The sequence below is a fragment of the Leptopilina boulardi genome, unplaced genomic scaffold (genome assembly GCF_019393585.1).
Source record: "Leptopilina boulardi isolate dan_hultmark-lab unplaced genomic scaffold, ZJU_Lbou_2.1 LbouV2_169, whole genome shotgun sequence".
Taxonomy (NCBI): domain Eukaryota; kingdom Metazoa; phylum Arthropoda; class Insecta; order Hymenoptera; family Figitidae; genus Leptopilina; species Leptopilina boulardi.
This window is the reverse complement of record NW_026137717.1, coordinates 1,682,525-1,704,154: the sequence shown is the minus strand read 5'-3', so window position 1 is coordinate 1,704,154 and position 21,630 is coordinate 1,682,525. Positions and strand designations below refer to the sequence as shown.

The 21,630-nt window shown below is 24.8% G+C and overlaps 2 protein-coding genes across 3 annotated transcripts; both read left to right on the top strand.

The window, feature by feature from the left end:
- The first annotated feature begins 5,337 nt into the window (after window positions 1-5,337).
- Window positions 5,338-10,807, top strand: LOC127277442 (uncharacterized). Its single transcript, XM_051298555.1, has 2 exons — window positions 5,338-5,429; window positions 5,761-10,807. The coding sequence occupies exon 2, from the start codon at window positions 5,850-5,852 to the stop codon at window positions 10,608-10,610; it is 4,761 nt and encodes a 1,586-aa protein (XP_051154512.1). The 5' UTR covers window positions 5,338-5,429; window positions 5,761-5,849; the 3' UTR covers window positions 10,611-10,807.
- Window positions 10,808-12,141: 1,334 nt separating this feature from the next.
- Window positions 12,142-17,300, top strand: LOC127277440 (uncharacterized). Of its 2 annotated transcripts, none has more exons than XM_051298552.1 (2): window positions 12,142-12,273; window positions 12,353-17,300. In XM_051298552.1, exon 2 carries the CDS (start codon window positions 12,442-12,444, stop codon window positions 17,215-17,217), a length of 4,776 nt encoding a protein of 1,591 aa, XP_051154509.1. In that variant the 5' UTR covers window positions 12,142-12,273; window positions 12,353-12,441; the 3' UTR covers window positions 17,218-17,300. The 2 variants fall into 2 exon arrangements, with proteins under 2 accessions (XP_051154509.1, XP_051154510.1); XM_051298553.1 differs by having other exon boundaries at window positions 12,170-12,286.
- Window positions 17,301-21,630: the final 4,330 nt, after the last annotated feature.

Genomic DNA, 21,630 nt, shown 5'->3' with positions numbered 1-21,630 from the left:
TCATCAACAACTCCAAATCTTACCTTCCAAGAATATATTCTAATCTCCCGTGAAATTGATTTACAGGATTTCAACAACGAAACCTACGAAATGACACTAAATTTATTCTCAACACCAGCATTATTTTTCTACTCCTACAAACAGAAGGAAAAATTTCAAAAAATTGATTTTACCCTATTTAATGAATTTTGGATTGAAGCTTATCAAAATTTATTTACCCACATTAGTTCAACTATGCAACAAATTGTAAGAAAAAGAATTGAAAATAATCTTTATTACAAATTTGAAAATGAAATGAATACTCTTAAAAGTCGAACAGTAATTGCCACAAATATACTTAGATTACATTGTGATTATGAAAATAATGCACTAGTCTCCGAAACTGATGTCTATGTTTATAAAACCTTTTACTCTTGGATGACAAAATTAATTCTACCCAAACATTGCCAAATTGACAGTCTACCCGATTTGGAAACAGTATTTCAAAATCAATTTAAAGTTGTTGAAAATATATACAATGCAATTGAGAAACATGCAATTGAAAAAGTTTTAATTGACAGTAATTTAATTGAAAAATTAAATTCAAATTCAATTGTTCTATTTGCACGAATCCCACCAGAACAAATGTATGAGCCAATGATTGCACCAGTGACAAAAAATTTAAACAAAGACATTTACCTAACTTTTGTAATCATAAAAAATGGAGAAAGTGAATATTACGCAATTAGACAGGAAAAAAATAATCTCAACTTGCTTATAAATCGAGGAAACGAAAAAAGATTTTCCTTTGCAGTTGCTAAGGATGCGTCAGTAAAATTGGAAATTGATATAGTTGGCGGTTATCTTAAAGAAGAGAATGAAGATTACAAGATGTTTATACAAAGAATTGCTGATATAAAGACAGAAAAATTTCTAACAGAACTAAAGAATCACTATAGAGAACCAACATCAGGAGAGAAAATTTTAGATTTTCTAAAATCATTTATTCCATTTTACAGTTGTATTGAAAGTATAATAGCAAAGGATGTAAATAACGCAATATCTAGTTGCTTCTTTGATGCTTTAACTCTTATTCCATTTGCAGGTTTAGCTGCAAAATATACAACTAAAATAACCAGTGCCTTGGCAATTGAAATTAGTGAACAATTACTAATGAAAAATAGTCTTGTAAGTTTAGGAATTTTACAAAAATTAACAATTACCACAGCTTTTCGACAAATTGGCCTTAGGGCTGTTCAAACAATTGCAAATCAAATTTTAACCCGAAATCTTTTAAAAGATTTTGGTATTGCAACTTTACGAACATTAGATCCTGGATTTGAATTCCTTTATCAAATTGGCAATTCTGGTTACAGAACATTTGAAAAATTATTTCAAAATTTAATCACAAATTTTAAAAATATTCCCACTGCTAATGAATTATTGGGAATAATTAAATCCCTCTTAGTGAATGTAAAACGAAATATAAATTTACCAACCGATCATACTGGATTGGTACCATTTGTTTTTGAAAAAGAAAATAATTTAAACATTGTTCGATACATATATCCAGGTGGATCACACTTTTTTGGACCTAAATGTCTAATTATCGGAGCAGGAAAAACTGCGGAATTTAGAACTATCGAAGGATCTTCATTTCCCTTACCAGTTGTGAAAAAATCCGATTTCTACGAGCAATACAATCCAAAAACTGGTGGTACAATTGACGGGAAATTAAAAATGGATTCTAATGATATTCTCCATCGAATTGCAAATTTTATAAACGAAATGGTTATCAATGGACGTGATATAAATATAATTCGTAATTATCACGTTTATCATTATACAGAAGAATGGATGACAAAATTATCTAAAACAAATCCATCTGTAAATTTGGAACACACACCTGATGGTGCAACTTTACCTCGACAAAATTCACAACAATTAATTGTTCCTTCTTTACGTGAGGGAATGGTATTACAGAAGGGAATACAAATAATTGACAATGGAAATAATCCTCAATTATTAAATTCTGATATTCGAAATTCAAGAGAAACGAATTTTCCATTAGTAACAAATGTAGAATATTTACAACAAATTAATGAAAATTTAGCTGATCGGAATTTTCTCCAATTAACAAATTATGATCTTCCAAGTACATCAAGGGGAATAATAAATGAATCTCCCGATGAAATTACAAAAAATCGGTATCCTATTTTAAGAAATAGATTACAAGGACATATTACACAAAAGAAACAAAAAATAACAAATAAAGATATTTATCATTATCGTCATAAAAAATTCGACAATATTCTAAATAGAAGAAAATTAACTAAAATTTCAGAAACTGTGTCAAATTTAAAAATATCAGAAAGAATAAAAAATGTAAATATCGTTACAGCAGGAATAGATGAAAAACAAAATTTTCTCCCCAAATCAAAAATAAAATTATTAAACTTCAATATTCAACATTCAATATTTTATAAAAATATTCTTAATGATTTAATTTATTCAAAATATGTGAATATTTTAACAATTTTCAAAAATAATGGTTTATCATTAATGAGACGAAATAAATTAGATATTAATTTTTTACAAATTGCTTGTAATAAATTAGCGCTCATTCAATTGGATAATGTTTATTCACAACAAAAATCATTAAAATTATGGTATACAAATACTGTTAATGGATTGGCAAATATTTATAATTTAAAAAATTTGAAAGAAAAATTATTTTATTTCAATGACATTACATTATTAAATAATAAACCACCGGGTGTTATTGATAAATTTAAATTATCTTATCCAACAAAAATAGAAGTACGTTATCATTTAAAAATTGATTCATCATATGGATTTGTTGATTTAACGAATTTTCATTCTCAATTTAAAAATAATTATATAACATTCAATGATGTCTATTTTACAGTTATTGATACATTTTTTTCACCAAATAAAAAAATTTTAAATATACAATTAAAAAATCAACAAATTACAAAAGAAACATGGCGTAATTTAAGAGTGATGAATATTAATAATTTATTGAATAATAATGAAATTATTGATACAACAAGAATGAAAATAATTAAAAATGCTGCAAATTTTATGAGTGATAATATACCACTTTGTACATATGAATCGTCAAAAGAATTTCTATCAACTTTTATATTAAATGCAAAATTAAATAAAGATTTATTTGTACCAAATTATCAATTATTTGCTGAGGATTTAAATCGTATGAATTATCGTCATATTTATTCTAAATGGAAAATAAATAGCAATCGTTATATACAAGATGTGTTATTAAATTATAATTTAGATAAAAATATTGAATTAGCTGAGGCAAAACAAAGAATTAATGAAATTTATAATTTTATTAATTTACAAAATGTTGAAGAGGTTTTTTTAAATTATAAAAAAATATCAAATTATGAAAAACATATTCGATTTGAGGATTATTATGCGATATTTTCTTATTTAAAAAATAAATTATTAATGAATAAAGATGGATTAAGAAGATTTGAAGTTGCATCATATCGACTTGGATTGAGACAATGTAGTTATGAAAAATTAATTATAGAACCAATAACACTCTATTGTTATGAAAAAATTAATAGTGATACATTGAGAAATCTTCAATTATATCCAAAAGATATAATATTTCAATTTGATAGATTTAAATTATTTTCACGAATACATAATTTAAATTATTTTAATTCTATAATTGAAGAAACTGCATATGATATTCCATTATTAATTGAAATTGATGTAAAAAATCAAGCAGGTATTGTTGATATTAGCAGTGGATTTAATGATAAAAATTTATATCATATAATTAATAGTAATTTTCAATTGAAAATAATAAATATAAAAAATAAAATAGTTTTAGGTAAAAATGTATGGGTTATGAAAATGCATGATTATCGTTTAAAAAATCCAACAGAAACAAGAATGGTGAAAATGGCAAAAAAATTAAACGATTTATTATCGACTGAAACTAAATTTTACTCTGATATGTAATTAAAAAATATTTTCTTAATATTAAATTCATAATTATTATTAATCAGCAAATTAATAATAAATATTTTTAATTTTATTTGATTTATATAATTTATTTCATTACAATCAAAAACCTTCGATTTGTCTTTTAATTTATTTATTTCATTATTCATTTAATACATTCATTGAATATAAATAACATTATTTAAAGTGTAATTTACATTGTCATTTTAATGTAATAAATTTATATTGAATAATTTTTAAAATGATTATTTATTTAATAAACATTATATTTATTAAAATTAATTAATTCATTAAAATTCATTAATTTAATTACTGAAATTAATTAATTAATTAATTGAAATTCATCAATTAATGAAATCAATTAATTTATTCATCGAAATTAATTAAATCATTTATTGAGATTAATAATTTAATTTATTGAAATGATTTAATTCATTCATTGAAAATAATTCATTAATTCATTGTTACTAATTCATTCATTAGTTGAAACTAATTAATTTATTTTATGAAATTAATTAATTTGATTACTGAAATTAATGCTTTATTGAAATTGATTAATTAATTTATTGAAATTAATTAATCCATTAAAATTAATAATTAATTTAATCACTGCAATTAATTAATTAATTGAAATTCATCAATTAATGAAATCAATTAATTTATTCATCGAAATTAATTAAATCATTTATTGAGATTAATAATTTAATTTATTCAAATTATTTAATTCATTCATTAAAAATAATTCATTGATTCATTGTGACTAATTCATTCATTAGTTGAAACTAATTAATTTATTTTATGAAATTAATTAATTTGATTACTGAAATTAATGCTTTATTGAAATTGATTAATTAATTTATTGAAATTAATTAATTCGTTTAAATTAATTAATTCATTTATTGAATTAGGTAAAAATTATTGAATCAACAAAACTAAACCTCAATTGCAATGTGTCAATAAGTTTTTAGTTTTTAATTAATTAATTAATTAATTATTAATTAATCTAATTTATGAAATTAATTCTTAAAAATATTAAACTTATTCAGCTGGCTTAAAATTATTATTTCGAAATTTAAATTTATTAAAGAAATAATTATTTATTTAACAGAAAAAATTAATTTTAATATATAGAAATGAATAATTATAAAAAGGCAAATGTTGACGTTACATTTATTACTTTTCTAAATGTTTAGATATGTCGATAAAGTTTTGAAGAATTTGAACAATGAACAACTGAGCAAACAAAAAAAAAAAGGGAAACCGCAGATATCATTGTTTACAATACGATAGCGCAATTAATTTTTTTTTTTATTAAAAATCAATTTAATGACAATATTTTAAAGTAAAAGACGTGTTGTTACTTTTGTAAAAATCACTTTCTTTCTGATGTACTATTTGCTACCAAAGAAGAAACAAAAATATAAATGGTAAAATTATTATTATTATTATTATTATTATTATTATTATTATTATTATTATTATTATTATTATTATTATATTTCTTATTAATATATATATATAAAAATTTGTTTGTTAATTATATTTGCTTTTCATTAGTTATTTTATAATAGAAATATTTATATAAAAAAGCACCATTTATGAACAATAATTGCTGGAATAATTACTGTAAATTCAGTATAGTTAGTTCAGTAATTATTCCAATAGATAAAAAAATAAATATACCGTTAATTATTTCCAGTAATTATTTTTCATATATAGGACTATAATAATTAATGAAATTAATAAAAATATAATTAGTTTTAGGATTACCAAACATAAAGAATAAATAACTAACAGATAAAAAAAATTAAATAGTGGACAATTAAAATTAGACAACGGATTATATAATGAATTCATCAATCTTTATTCAACAGTCCACGAATTTTCAGTTTCTATCTGTTTGTCACTATGTTACAATTTTTGGTGTTTATTTTTACAATAAGGATTTAATTACACTTGAGGAGCAAAAACAATCTGTTACTGTTTTAAATACTTTGTTTGAGTATCTCAATAAATCTCCAGATGAATCTGAGGCAAAACTTCGGATGCTGAAGATAGTACTAAAGGGAAGTGATCTCTACGGTGGTGAAGAAAATGAAATAATTGACATGAAATACGTTAATGAAACATATCAGTATATCATTAGCGAGGCTCTATTTTCACACTATGGAAACATTAATGGATATTTGGCTAAAATCATCAACATGGCTGATGATATAAATTACTCGGTACTTAAGGAAAAGGTGTTTCAACATCTTTCGGAAAATTACACAAGTAGGGAATATTGTTTCAATGATATTCCATTGGGGAATTACGATTCCAATAATAATTCCAATTACAAATCAAAAAATATTCCTTCAGAATATAATAGTTACAAACTTAACGGATTGACAATTCAAAAAGTTTTTGATAATCACATTTGGCCAATTTTCCCCCAACCCGAAAAAGACATGAGCATAATTGACGTGGATTATATATACGCAATGGTTGGTTTAAAAATCATCAGATCTGTATCATCTGATGCTCCGAATCTTACTTTCGAAGAATATATTATAATCTCCCGTGAGATTTATTTGCAGAACTTCAGCAACGAAACCTATGAAATGGTAATAAATTTATTTTCAACACCAGCTTTATTTTTCTACGCCTACAATCAAAAGGCAAAATTTCAAGAAATTGATTTTACCCTAAATGATGAATTTTGGATCAAAGCTTATGAAAATTTATTTACTCACATGAATTTAATTATGAACAAAGTTGTACAGGAAAAAATTAAAAATAGTCTAAATTATAAATTTAACAAGAAAATTAATACTCTAAAAAGTCGTACGAACATTGCTCTAGAAATATTAAAACAATATTGTGATTATGAGCATATAGTAAAAGTACCTTCTCCCAATGTGGAGTTTTATAAAACGTTCTATCTTTGGTTAACAAAACTAATTCTTCCAAAAGAATGTGAAATTTCGAATCTTCCTAATTTGGAAGTAGAATATGAGGCTCAATTCACTGAAATAGAAAAGATCTACAATACAATTGTAAGAGATGCAATTGAAAAAGTATTAACTGATAGTAAATTAGTAAAAATGCATTCAAATGCTACTATTATATCTGCACAAGTTTCTAATTATGCGAATGAGTATATAATTATTCCACGAAAGCAAAATGAGGATATATTCCTTCTGTTTGCATTAGAAAATCAAAATATGAATCATGATTTTTATGCATTTAGACAAGTGAATAATGTTTTATCCATATTGTCAAGTAGAGAAAACAAACAAGAGTTTGCTAAAGCAGTTGCTAATGATTCGTCAGTAAAAATGGAAATTCCCAGATTTTACCAGATTTTTAAATACAGTAATGAAAATAACTGGGAATTTATCAAAAGAGTTGCCGATATAAAGGCAAAAGAATTTGTAAATAATCTGATGATGCACAATTATGATGAAACATTTGGAGAGAAAGTTTTAAATTTTGCATCATCTCTTATACCATTTTACAGTTGTATTGAAAATGCCAATGAAGGTAAAGTTGCAGATGCCACATTAAGTTGTGCCCTAGATATTGTTAGTCTTATTCCACTAGCAGGTTTTGCAGCAAAATATTCTGCTAAACTAGGCAGTAGTTTGACAATTGAAATCAGCAAAAATCACCTAATTACTAAAACACTAAGAACAGGAGTTCTTACAAAAGTGCCAATAACTTCAGTGGTAAATCACATTTCCCAAATAGTTGTCCGAACCATAGCTAGAGAAATTCTAACAAAAAAAATTTTAAAAGATTTATCTGTAGCCACCCTTCGAACAGTGGATCCTGGATTTGAATTTTCCTACCAAGTAAGCCGATTTGGTTTTCGAATATTCCGACAGTTATTTCGAAAAATTATTTCCAATTTTCCCCGAATTCCTCAAGCTAAAAAAAGTCTGTCATTATTGAAGTCTTTACTTAATTCTTTAAAACCATATAAGAATTTAATATCCGATCATACAGGCTTAGTACCATTGATTCTAGCTAAACATAATGATTACAACATTGTTCGATACTTTTATCCAAGTGGATCCCAATTATTTGGACCAAAATGTATAACGTCATTTGGAAAAACTGCGGAATTAAGAAGCATCGAAGGGTATTCATTTCCAATTCCAGTTGTACGTGAAAAATCCCCCGATGGAATTTACTACAAACAATATATTCCACAAGCTGATAAATTTTTAGATTTTAAATTTAAAAAGAATTCTAACGATATTCTTACTCGTGTTGGATATTTATTAGACAAAATGGTTTCCGAAGGACGTGACATTAATATAATTCGTAACTATCACGTTTATCATAATACAATAAACCCCAGCAAAATACCAGTTAAGGACGAATCGGCAGATTTGAATCAAGGAGAACCACAATCCGCAAATGCCAGAGAAAGCATAGTGGAACAGAATTTAGACCAAATCACAAATCGTGAATTACAAGACTCTTTCGATCGAAATACAGTTTTTTCTCAAAATCCAAATTCTGAAATTCAAGTCACCTTGAGGGGAAATTTATTAGGTGACAATATTCCTCTAGTTACAAATGTCGAATTCGTAGGAACATTGAGAGGTAACATAGGGGGTCTTAATTTTCCTCTAGTTCCTAAATTTGAACAACCGGGAACATCAAAAGAAATTCTAAAAACAGATAACGATGCTCAAAATTCATTTTCTTCTATTGCTTTAAAAGATGATTTGAAACCAAAAAAAAAAATACAATTGGTATCAAATACCAATGACAGAGCAAATGAAAATCAGTTAATAAATTCACAAATTCCACTAACTGTAATAGAGGGTGATTTTATTAAAACCAAAACTGATAGAAAATTACTTTCAAAAATTCCACAAAAAATTCGTAAACTAATAGTAATGGATTATTTAGAAAATCAGCGTACTCAAGAACTTGATAATATTCCCAGTACATCAGGCCAATTTAAAAAGAATTATCCACTTTCAAAAATACATGAAACAATACTTAATCTTAAACCTCCTCGTACAGCAGAACAATATGAAATGTACAGAGATCATTTATCAAAATTTTTGAAACCAAAAACATATTCAAGATATGCAAATATTCTAATTATGTGGAAAAATTATGGTTTATCATATATAAAACATGATAGAGATGATTTATTTTTATTACGTAACACATTAAATAGATTAGCACTTATTGAATTAGATGAAAAATTACCGCTATCTCATCCCAATGAATTGTGGTACAATCAAATTGTAACTGGACAAAATAATATTGACTTTTTAGAAAATTTAGGGGGAAAATATTTTTTTTTCAATGATCTAACAATATTGAAAACAAGTCCACCAAGCGTATCAATAATAAATAAAAAATTCCGTTTCAGTAATGTAAATCGAAATGATAAAACAATAGAGGTACGATATAGTTTGAAAATTAATTCACCATATGGAATTGTAGATATTGGTAATATTCATTATCGATTAAGAAATAGTTTCGTTACATTTAGTGATGTTTTATTTAAAGTAACGAATACATTTTTTTCTGGTAATAAACAATTTTTATATATTGAATTAAGATATGATGGTATGACAGAGGATTGTTGGCGATATTTACGAGAGCGTGATATTCAAAATTTGTATAAAGAGGGATGGAATTTAGAACATCCAAGAATGAAAAGTATTGTAAATGCTGCAAATCGTATAACAGAAAATGCACCACTTTGTACATTTGAAATATCGAGAAATTTTCTTTCAAATTACATATTAAGTACAGAATCAACAAATCATGTTCCAAGTTATGATGATTTTGCTAAGGATATTATAAATATTGAATTTACTAATTCTTATGATGAATGGAAAATACCAAGCCATCATTATATTCAAGATGTATTAGTAAAGCATAATTTGGATGAATTTATTTTATTTCCTATTGCTGAAAAAAGAATTCAGGAGATATATGATTTTGTCTATTTTCAAAATATTAAAGAGGTTTTTCAAAATTATAGAATGTTATTTAATATCGAACAACATATTCGATTTGAAGATTTTTATGTACTATATTCTTATATAAAGAATAATTTACCAATGAATATAAATGATGTAAGACGATTTGAAGCTACCATAAATCGACTTGCTCTTCGTCAATCAACAGATAATATTAAAAAATTTAGAATTTATCGCGCTGAAATAATAACAAAAGAAATTTCAATAAAATTAATGGAAATATATCGTAAGAATGAAATTTTGATATTTGATGAGATTAAACAATGTTTTCCATTTCGTAGTGTTGAGGAAATTAATTTTATGAAACATAATTTTAAGCCGACAGAAATTTCTTTATTATTGGATATTACATTAAATAATCATATTGGACTGGCACAGGTTAATGGTATTTTTAATAATGATAAAATGCCTTATGTACTTACTGCAAATTTTGAATTGATAATTGATAGTATAGAATTTGAAAGAATTTACGATCAGCAAGTGATGGTTATAAAAGTGCACGATTATGAGAGTCCAAAGGAAAAGAGAATTGTTCGAATGGCAAATAGGCTTCATGAATTATTTTCCACTGAAACTAAATTTTACTCCGACATAATGAGAAATTAATCTATATTTGTAATTTTATTGTAAATTTATTTGTTTTGATAATTAAAGTAATTTATATAATTAAATGGAAAAATTGATTATGGATTTTTATTAATTAAATGCGGCATTTATTATTCAAGATTAATTATATAATTAATATAATTTATATATAATGTTATAGCAAATTATATATATACAGTAAGAAAAGCTCCATGGTAGTCACAGCCCATGAGTGCGAGTGAGACAAACTTATGCGTAACGCATGCTTTCCTATGACTGCCATGGAGCTTTTCTTACTGTATATATATATATATATATATATATATATATATATATAAATAAATAAATTAGTAAATCAAAATTAATTAATCAGAATTCATTTCTTCATCAGAATTAATTAATCAAGATTAATTACTTATTTAAAAATAATTATTGAAACAAAATTAATTATTTCATTTTCTTCACCATTTAATTCATTAAAATTAATCAATTAATTCATTCATCTCTTAAAATTAATTAATTATTTAATTTAATTAAATAATTCATTTAAATTAATTAAATTATTTATTCAAATTAATTTATTCATTCATTTTTTTTGAAATTTATTAATTTATTCTGTTAGATAATCGAGATAATCTAGAATGATATGAAAGCGAAAGCGTATAGGTTTTTGGAGCGAAATATGCGAAACGGGAGTACGAAGCGTGCGATGGTACGATACGGGCGTATGATTTTGGAAGTGCGATCTATAACGAAATCTTTATAATAATTATCTGTATTGAGTTTATTTTTTTTTTATTATTAAATATATAATCGTATTTGTTAAATGTTAATTTGTGTCTTTAATTATTTTGTGTTCCTGAATAAATTTATCCTTTGCTAAAAATGTTCTAATAATTCAATGAAATTAATTAATTAATTCATTGAAATTACTCAATTAATATGCAGAAATCAATGAATTTTTTTTATTAAAATTAAGTAATTAATTTGTTTAGATTAATCAATTGATTTATTGAAATTAATTAATTTTTTGAAATGAATTCGTTTATTTATTGTAACTTATTCATTTACTCATTCATTTATTGAAATTAATTAATTAATTCATTAAAATTAATTTACTATTTCATCAAAATACATATTCTTTTTAATTATAGTTAAAGATTAATTTAATTAATTATTAATTTATCTGATTAATTAATTTAGTTAAATTAGATAATAATAATTATATAATTATAATTCATTAAATTAAATGGGTTCTAACTGTAATTTTAAGAAAATTGATAACGTGTTCGCTTTTTTTTAAATTTCCATTTTGTATATTTCATTTATTTAACACAAAAAAATTAATTTGAATATATATAAAAATGAAAATATTCATAAAAAAGGAAATTTTGGCGTTTCATTTGTTAATCTTTCAAATGTTTGGATATATGCCGATAAGTTTTTTTAAGAATTCAAACAATAAACAACTGAACAAACAATGAAAAAAAAATTTGCAGATAACAGTGTTTACAATAGGATGTCAAAATTAATTTTGTTATTAACAATCGATTTAATGACAATATTTCAAAGTCAAAGAAGTGTTGCAACTTTAGTAAAAATAACTTTTTTTCTCATTATACAGTAAATACAGTATAGTTATTCCAGTGTAATTATCCCAATAGTTAACAAAATAAATATGCCAGTAATTATTTCCAGTAATTATTATAGAAATTATTTTTCATATAGGAATATAATTAACGAAATTAAAAAAATATAATCAGTTTCAGTATCACGAGGCATGGAAGATTAATTAACAACAGATAAAAAAAATTAAATAGTGGACAATTAAAATTAGACAACGGATTATATAATGAATTCATCAATCTTTATTCAACAGTCCACGAATTTTCAGTTTCTATCTGTTTGTCACTATGTTACAATTTTTGGTGTTTATTTTTACAATAAGGATTTAATTACACTTGAGGAGCAAAAACAATCTGTTACTGTTTTAAATACTTTGTTTGAGTATCTCAATAAATCTCCAGATGAATCTGAGGCAAAACTTCGGATGCTGAAGATAGTACTAAAGGGAAGTGATCTCTACGGTGGTGAAGAAAATGAAATAATTGACATGAAATACGTTAATGAAACATATCAGTATATCATTAGCGAGGCTCTATTTTCACACTATGGAAACATTAATGGATATTTGGCTAAAATCATCAACATGGCTGATGATATAAATTACTCGGTACTTAAGGAGAAGGTGTATCAGCATCTTTTGGAAAATTACACAAGTAGGGAATATTGTTTCGATGATATTCCATTGGGGAATTATGTTTCTAAAAATATTACGTTAGAAAATTATGGATCCAAAAATAATCCGTTAGGAAATTATAGTTCCAAACTTAACAGATTGACAATTCAAAAAGTTTTTGATAATCACATTTGGCCAATTTTCCCCCAACCCGAAAAAGACATGAGCATAATTGACGTGGATTATATATACGCAATGGTTGGTTTAAAAATCATCAGATCTGTATCATCTGATGCTCCGAATCTTACTTTCGAAGAATATATTTTAATCTCCCGTGAGATTTATTTGCAGGACTTCAGCAACGAAACCTATGAAATGGTACTAAATTTATTCTCAACACCAGCTTTATTTTTCTATGCCTACAATCAGAGGGCTAAATTTAAAGAAATTAATTTAACCCTCAATAATGAATTTTGGATCGAAGCTTATGAAAATTTATTTACCTACATGAATTTAATTATGAACAGAATTGTACGTGGAGAAATTGAGAATAGTCTGCATTACAAACTTAACAAGAAAATTACTGCTGTAAAAAGTCGTACGAACATTGCTCTAGAAATATTAAAACAATATTGTGATTATGAGCATATAGTAAAAGTACGTTCTTCCGATGTGGAATTTTATAAAACGTTCTATCTTTGGATAACAAAATTAATTCTTCCAAAAGAATGTCAAATTTCTAATCTTCCTAATTTGGAAGTAGAATATAAGGCTCAATTCACTGAAATAGAAAAGATCTACAATACAATTGTAAGAGTTGCAATTGAAAAAGTATTAACTGATAGTAAATTAGTGAAAATTGATTCAAATGCTACTATTATTTCTGCACAAGTTCCTAACTATCAAAATGAGATGATAAATAATCCACGAAAGCAAAATGAGGATATATTTTTACTGTTTACAATAGATAAGGAAAAAATGAATCGTGATTTTTATGCATTTAGACAAGTGAATAATGTTTTATCCATATTGTCAAGTAGAGAAAACAAACAAGAGTTTGCTAAAGCAGTTGCTAATGATTCGTCAGTAAAAATGGAAATTCCCAGATTTTACCAGATTCTTAAATACAGTAATGAAGATAACAGGGGATTTATCAAAAGAGTTGCCGATATAAAGGCAAAAGAATTTGTAAATAATCTGATGATGTACAATTATGATGAAACATTTGGAGAGAAAGTGTTAAATTTTGTATCATCTCTTATTCCATTTTACAGTTGTATTGAAAATGCCAATGAAGGTAAAGTTGCAGATGCCACATTAAGTTGTGCCCTAGATATTGTTAGTCTTATTCCACTAGCAGGTTTTGCGGCAAAATATTCTGCTAAACTAGGCAGTAGTTTGACAATTGAAATCAGCAAAAATCACCTAATTACTAAAACACTAAGAACAGGAGTTCTTACAAAAGTGCCAATAACCTCAGTGGTAAATCACATTTCCCAAATAGTTGTCCGAACCATAGCTAGAGAAATTCTAACAAAAAAAATTTTAAAAGATTTATCTGTAGCCACCCTTCGAACAGTGGATCCTGGATTTGAATTTTCTTATCAAGTAAGTCGATTTGGTTTTCGAATATTCCGACAGTTATTTCAAAATATTATTTCTAATTTTCCCCGAATTTCTCATGCTGATAAAAGTCTGTCATTATTGAAGTCTTTACTGAATTCTTTAAAACAATATAAGAATTCAGTATCCGATCACACAGGTTTAGTACCATTGATTCTAGCTAAACATAATGATTACAACATTGTTCGATACTTTTATCCAAGTGGATCCCAATTATTTGGACCAAAATGTATAACGTCATTTGGAAAAACTGCGGAATTAAGAAGCATCGAAGGGTATTCATTTCCAATTCCAGTTGTACGTGAAAAATCCCCCGATGGAATTTACTACAAACAATATATTCCACAAGCTGATAAATTTTTAGATTTTAAATTTAAAAAGAATTCTAACGATATTCTCACTCGTGTTGGATATTTATTAGACAAAATGGTTTCCGAAGGACGTGACATTAATATAATTCGTAACTATCACGTTTATCATAATACAATAAACCCCAGCAAAATACCAGTTAAGGACGAATCGGCCGATTTGAATCAAGGAGAACCACAATCCGCAAATGCCAGAGAAAGCATAGTGGAACAGAATTTAGACCAAATCACAAATCGTGAATTACAAGACTCTTTCGATCGAAATACAGTTTTTTCTCAAAATCCAAATTCTGAAATTCAAGTCACCTTGAGGGGAAATTTATTAGGTGACAATATTCCTCTAGTTACAAATGTCGAATTCGTAGGAACATTGAGAGGTAACATAGGGGATCTTAATTTTCCTCTAGTTCCTAAATTTGAACAACCGGGAACATCAAAAGAAATTCTAAAAACAGATAACGATGCTCAAAATTCATTTTCTTCTAATGCCTTAAAAGATGATTTGAAACCAAAAATAGAAATACAATTGGTATCAAATACCAATGACATAGTAAATGAAAATCAGTTATTAAATTCACAAATTCCAGCCACTCTAAAGAAGAGTGATTTTAATAATCTAAAGAGGCGTGATAATAATAAAGAATCAAGAATTCCTGAAAAAATTCAAAAACTAATAAAAATTGATTCTTTAGAAATTTCGGGTACTATAGATCATCGTACTATTCCCATTACATCAAGACAATTTCAAAATCATCATCCACTATCAAAATTACATAAAACAATACTTGATCTTCAACCTGCCCATAAACCAGAACAATATAAAATATATATAGATTTAGTAAAAAAATTTTTAAAACCAAGAACATATTCAAGATATGCGGATATTTTAATAATGTGGAAAAGTTTTGGTTTATCAGTTATAAAGGAGGAAACAGATGAGTTTTATTTTTTACGTAATACATTAAATAAATTAGCACTTATTGAATTAGATGAAGGATTACCGTTATCTCATCCCAATGAATTGTGGTACAATCAAATTGTAACTGGACAAAATAATATTGACTTTTTAGAAAATTTAGTGGGAAAATATTTTTATTTCAATGATCTAACATTATTGAGAAAAAAACGACCACGTTCGGCAATCAATAATAATAATTTCAATTTAAATAATATAAATTCACATGATAGAACAGTAGAGGTAAGATATCATTTGAAAATAAATTCATTATATGGAATGTTGGATATTAGTTATATTCATTATCATTTAAGAAATAATTTTGTTACATTTAGCGATGTTTTATTTAAAGTAACGAATACATATTTTTCAACTAATCAACAATTTTTATACATTGATTTAATATATGATGGTATGTCAAAAGAATATTGGCGTCATTTACGACAATGTGATATTCAAAATTTGTATAAAGAAGAAAGGGATTTACAACATCCAAGAATGAAAAGTATTGTAAATGCTGCAAATCATATAACCGAATATGCACCACTTTGTACATTTGAAATATCGAGAAATTTTCTTTTAAATTACATATTAAGTATAGAATCATTTATAACAAATAATGTTCCAACTTATGATGATTTTGCTAAGGATATTATAAATATTGAATTTACTCATTCTTATGATGAATGGAAAATACCAAATAATCGTTATATTCAAGATGTATTGGTAAATCATAAATTAGATGAAGTTATTTTTTTCTCTATTGCTGAAAAAAGAATTAATAATATTTATAATTTTGTCCATTTTCAAAATATTAAAGAAGCATTTCGAAATTATAGAAAGTTATTTAATGTCGAGCAACATATTCGATTTGAGGATTATTATGTAATATATTCTTATATGAAGAATAATTTAGCAATGAATATAAATAATGTAAGACGATTTGAAGTTGCCATAAATCGAATTGCTCTTCGTCAATCAACGGATATTTTAAAAAAATTTAAAATTCATCGCGCTGAAATAATTACAAAAGAAATGTCAATAAAATTAATGGAAATATATCGTAAGAATGAAATTTTGGTATTTGATGAGTTAAAAAAATGTTTTCCATTTCGAAGTATTGAGGAAATTAATTTTATAAATCATAATTTTAAGCCGACAGAAATTTCTTTATTATTGGATATTACATTAAATAATCATATTGGCCTAGCACAGATTGATACTATTTTTCATAATGATAAAATGCCTTATGTACTTACTGCAAATTTTGAATTGATAATTGATAGTATAGAATTTGAAAGAATTTACGATCAGCAAGTGATGGTTATGAAAGTGCACGATTATGAGAGTCCAAAGGAAAAGAGAATTGTTCGAATGGCAAACAGGCTTCATGAATTATTTTCCACTGAAACTAAATTTTACTCCGACAGAACGAGAAAATAATTTAAATTTGTATTTTTATTGTAAATATATTTGCTTGGAAAATTAAAGTAATGTATATAATTAAATGGAAAAATGGATTTTTATTAATTAAATCCGGCATTTTTTTATAAAAGATGAATTGTATGATTAATATAATTTGTATATAATTTTACATAAAATTTTATATAAATTACTAATTCAAAACTAATTAATCAGAAATTATTTCTTTATCAGAATTAATTAACAATAATTAATTTCTTCATCAGGATTAATTACTCATTCATAATTAATTATTTAATCAGAATTTATTAATCAAAAATAATATCTTTATCAGCATTAATTAATTAGAATTAATTATTTTATCAGAATTAATTAATCAGCAATAATATCTTTATCAAAATTAATTACTAATTCAGAATTAATTAATCAGAAATAATATATTTATCATAATTAATTACTAAATCAAAGTTAATTCATCAATATTAATTTCTAATACAAAATTAATTTCTTTATCAGAAATAATTACTGTATCAGAATTAATCAATCAAAATTAATTACTGAGTCAGAATTAATTAATCGGAATTAATTAGGTACTGAATCCGAATTAATTAATAAGAAAGAATTTCTGTCTCAGTATTAATTACTGAATGATAATGAATTAATCAGAAATCATTTCCTTATTGGAATTAATTAATCAAGATTAATTGCTATATCAAAATTCATTAAAAAATCAGTATTAATTAATCAGAAGTAATTTCTTTATCAGAAGTAATTACTAAATCTTATTTAATTCATCTGAAATAATTTCTTTATCAGAAATAATTACTGTATCATAATTAATTAATCAGAAATAATTTCTTTACCATAATTAATTACTAAATCAAAATTAATTATTCACAATTAATTTCATTATTAGAATTAATTACTGAACCAAAATTAATTATTCAAAAATAATTTCTTTATCAGAAGTAATTACTAAATCTTATTTAATTAATCTGAAATAATTTCTTTATCAGAAATAATTACTGTATCAGAATTAATTAATAAAAATTACTTACTGAATTAGAATGAATTATTTAATCAAAATTAATTATTGATTTAGAATTAATTATTAAATCCAAACTAATTAATCAGAAATAATTTCTTATACCATATTAATTATATAATTGATATAATTTTTATATAATTAATTTTCATTTAATGTGACAATTTTTATACGATATATATATATATATATATATATATATATATATATATATATATATATATATATATATATATATATATATATATATATATATATATATATATATATATATATATATATATATGTATATATATATATATATATATATATATATATGTATATATATATATATATATATAATTATTCTAGTTTCTATATAATTTGATATTAATTTCATTTAATTATTTAATATTAATTACAATATCTAATTACATAATTAATTACATACAATAAAATTTTTTTAATCCAGTACGGCAAATTTTTATATAAAATTAATTTACTTCATTTTCATATTTCAAGATAATAATTATTACACGTGTTGTAAAAATGTCTTTCAAGTGTTATTTAGATAATAAATAAAAATTTGAAATAAATATATAATTGAACAACTGATTATACATGAAGTTAATATATATAAAATTTTTTTTTAATGAAGTATTTATACATTTTCTATTGACAATAGATTAATACAATAAACATAGTTAGAATTAACAAACAATGTTTGTATCCATTTTTTTTATTGTTATTTTAAGAATAATTAAGAGGAAATCGATTTTATTTCGAATGATCGATATCATTTTAATTATATATTTAAATAACAATAAACAACAATAAATTATAATCATAATTATTAAATATCCGCCAAGTGTTAATTTAAAAATATATTTAAATATACATGAATGTAAATCTTGAAACATAGAAAAAAAAATGGTGAAATAAAATTTTAAACAAACAATAATTAGAATTATTTTCCAATCAATTGATAATTTGAATATAATAAATTTTGCGATCTATTCATCATTTTTTTATTAGTACAAGTGAAATTTGTAAATTTCTTTGCCACACGAGTTTATCGACCCATGATTTTAGTTATTTATTTATAAAACTTGATTTTCATTTTAGTTTGTCAGTCAATGTCAAACAATGACCATATATTTATTTTCACAAATTTTGTTTGGCATTTGTTTTTTTTTTTTTTTGCTAATTTGATATTTTGTAAAAATTCTAATTAAACTGATTTCATATAATTTTGGAAAAATTATTAGTTTCAGTATTATCAGTCAGAAGAGGATAATTAAATATCATATAAAAAGAATTAATTAATTGATTCAACAAATTCAACAATTAAAAAATTAGACAACGGATTATAATGAATTCATCAATTTTTATTCAACAGTCATTAAATTTTCAATTTCTTTCTGTTTGTCACTATATTACAATTTTTGGTGTTTATTTTTACAATAAGGATTTAATTACAATTGAGGAGCAAAAACAATCGGTGACTATTTTAAATACTTTGTTTGAGTATTTAAACAAATATCAAGATGAATCGGAGGCGAAACTTCGGATGCTGAAGATAGCACTAAAGGGAAGTGATCTCTACGGTGGTGGAGAAAATGAAACACTTGATATGAAATACGTTGATGAAACATATCAGTACATCATTAGCGAGGCTCTATTTTCTCATTATGGAAACATTAATGGATATTTGGCTAAAATTATTAACTCGGCGGATGATGTAAATTACTCGGTACTTAAGGAGAAGGTGTTTCAGCATATTTTGGAAAATTACACAAGTAGGGAATATTGTTTCAATGATATTCCATTGGGGAATTATGTTTCTAAAAATATTACGTTAGAAAATTATGAATCCAAAAATAATCCGCAAGGAAATTATGATTCAAAAAATAATCCGTTAGGAAATTATAGTTGCAGACTAAATGGATTAACAATTCAAAAAGTTTTTGATAATCACATTTGGAAAATTTTCCCCCAACCTGATCAAGACATAAGCATAATGGATGTGAATTATATTTACGCAATGGTAGGTTTAAAAATCATCAGATCTCTATCGTCAACGTCTTTGAATCTTACCTTCCAAGAATATATTCTAATTTCCCGTGAGATTGATTTACAGGATTTCAGCAACGAAACCTACGAAATGGTACTAAAATTATTCTCAACACCAGCATTATTTTTCTATGCCTACAATCAGAAAGCTAAATTTCAAGATATTAATTTTACCCTAACTGATGAATTTTGGATTGAAGCTTATGAATATTTATTTACCCACATAAATTTAACAATGAATCGAATTGTACGGGGAGAAATTGAAAATAGTTTACACTACAAATTGGAAAAGAAAATTAATAATCTTAAAACTCGTACCATCATTGCCGGGGAAATTCTACGATTATATTGTGATTATGAAAATATTGCTGAAATATCTCCAGTTTATGTAGAAATTTATAAAACCTTCTATCATTGGATGACAAAATCAATGCTTCCCAAACAGTGTTATACAAATGAACTTCCTTATTTGGAAAAGGAATACGAGGATCAATTTAGTGAGATTGAGGAGATTTACAACGAAATTGAAAGAAATGGAATTGAAAAAATATTAGTTGATAGTAAATTAGTGGAGGAAATTACATTAAATTCCACTGTTATGTTTGCACGAATTCCTGATTATCAGCAGGGTTGCAATTTATGTTCACCAATTCCACGAAAGGCAAACAATGATATATATCTTATGTTCGCTGTAGAAAAAGAAAAATCCGAATTTTACGCCCTGAGACAGGAGAATAATACTCTTTCTTTATTAACAAATAGAGGAAACGAACAAAATTTTGCTAAAGCAGTTGCTAATGATTCTTCCCTAAAGATGGAAATTGCAGTATTTTCCCGAACTCTCAAATACCGTGATGAAGATTACAGAGAATTTATTGCAAGAGTTGCGGAAATAAAAACAAAACAATTTTTAAATAATCTAAAAAAGTACTATTATGACGAAACAATTGGGGAGAAATTTCTAAATTTTGTAAAATCTCTAATTCCATTTTACAGTTGCATTGAAAGTGGAAAAGCTGGCAAAATGGTAGAATCCGCATTTAGTTGTACAATGGATGTTCTTAGTCTAATTCCATTTGCTGGTTTTGCTGCAAAATATACAACTAGGCTCACCAATAGTTTCGCAGTGGAAATTGGTAATAAATATCTAATCACTAATACTTTGGCAAGAACAGGAATTACCAAATTACCAATAATTACAGTTTTGAATCAAATTTTCCAAACTGCTGTTAAAACAATTGCAAAGGAAATTCTAACTCGAAGTCTTTTAAAAGATTTAACTATAGCCTCCCTTCGAACATTTGATCCTGGATTTGAATTCTTTTACCAAGTTGGTC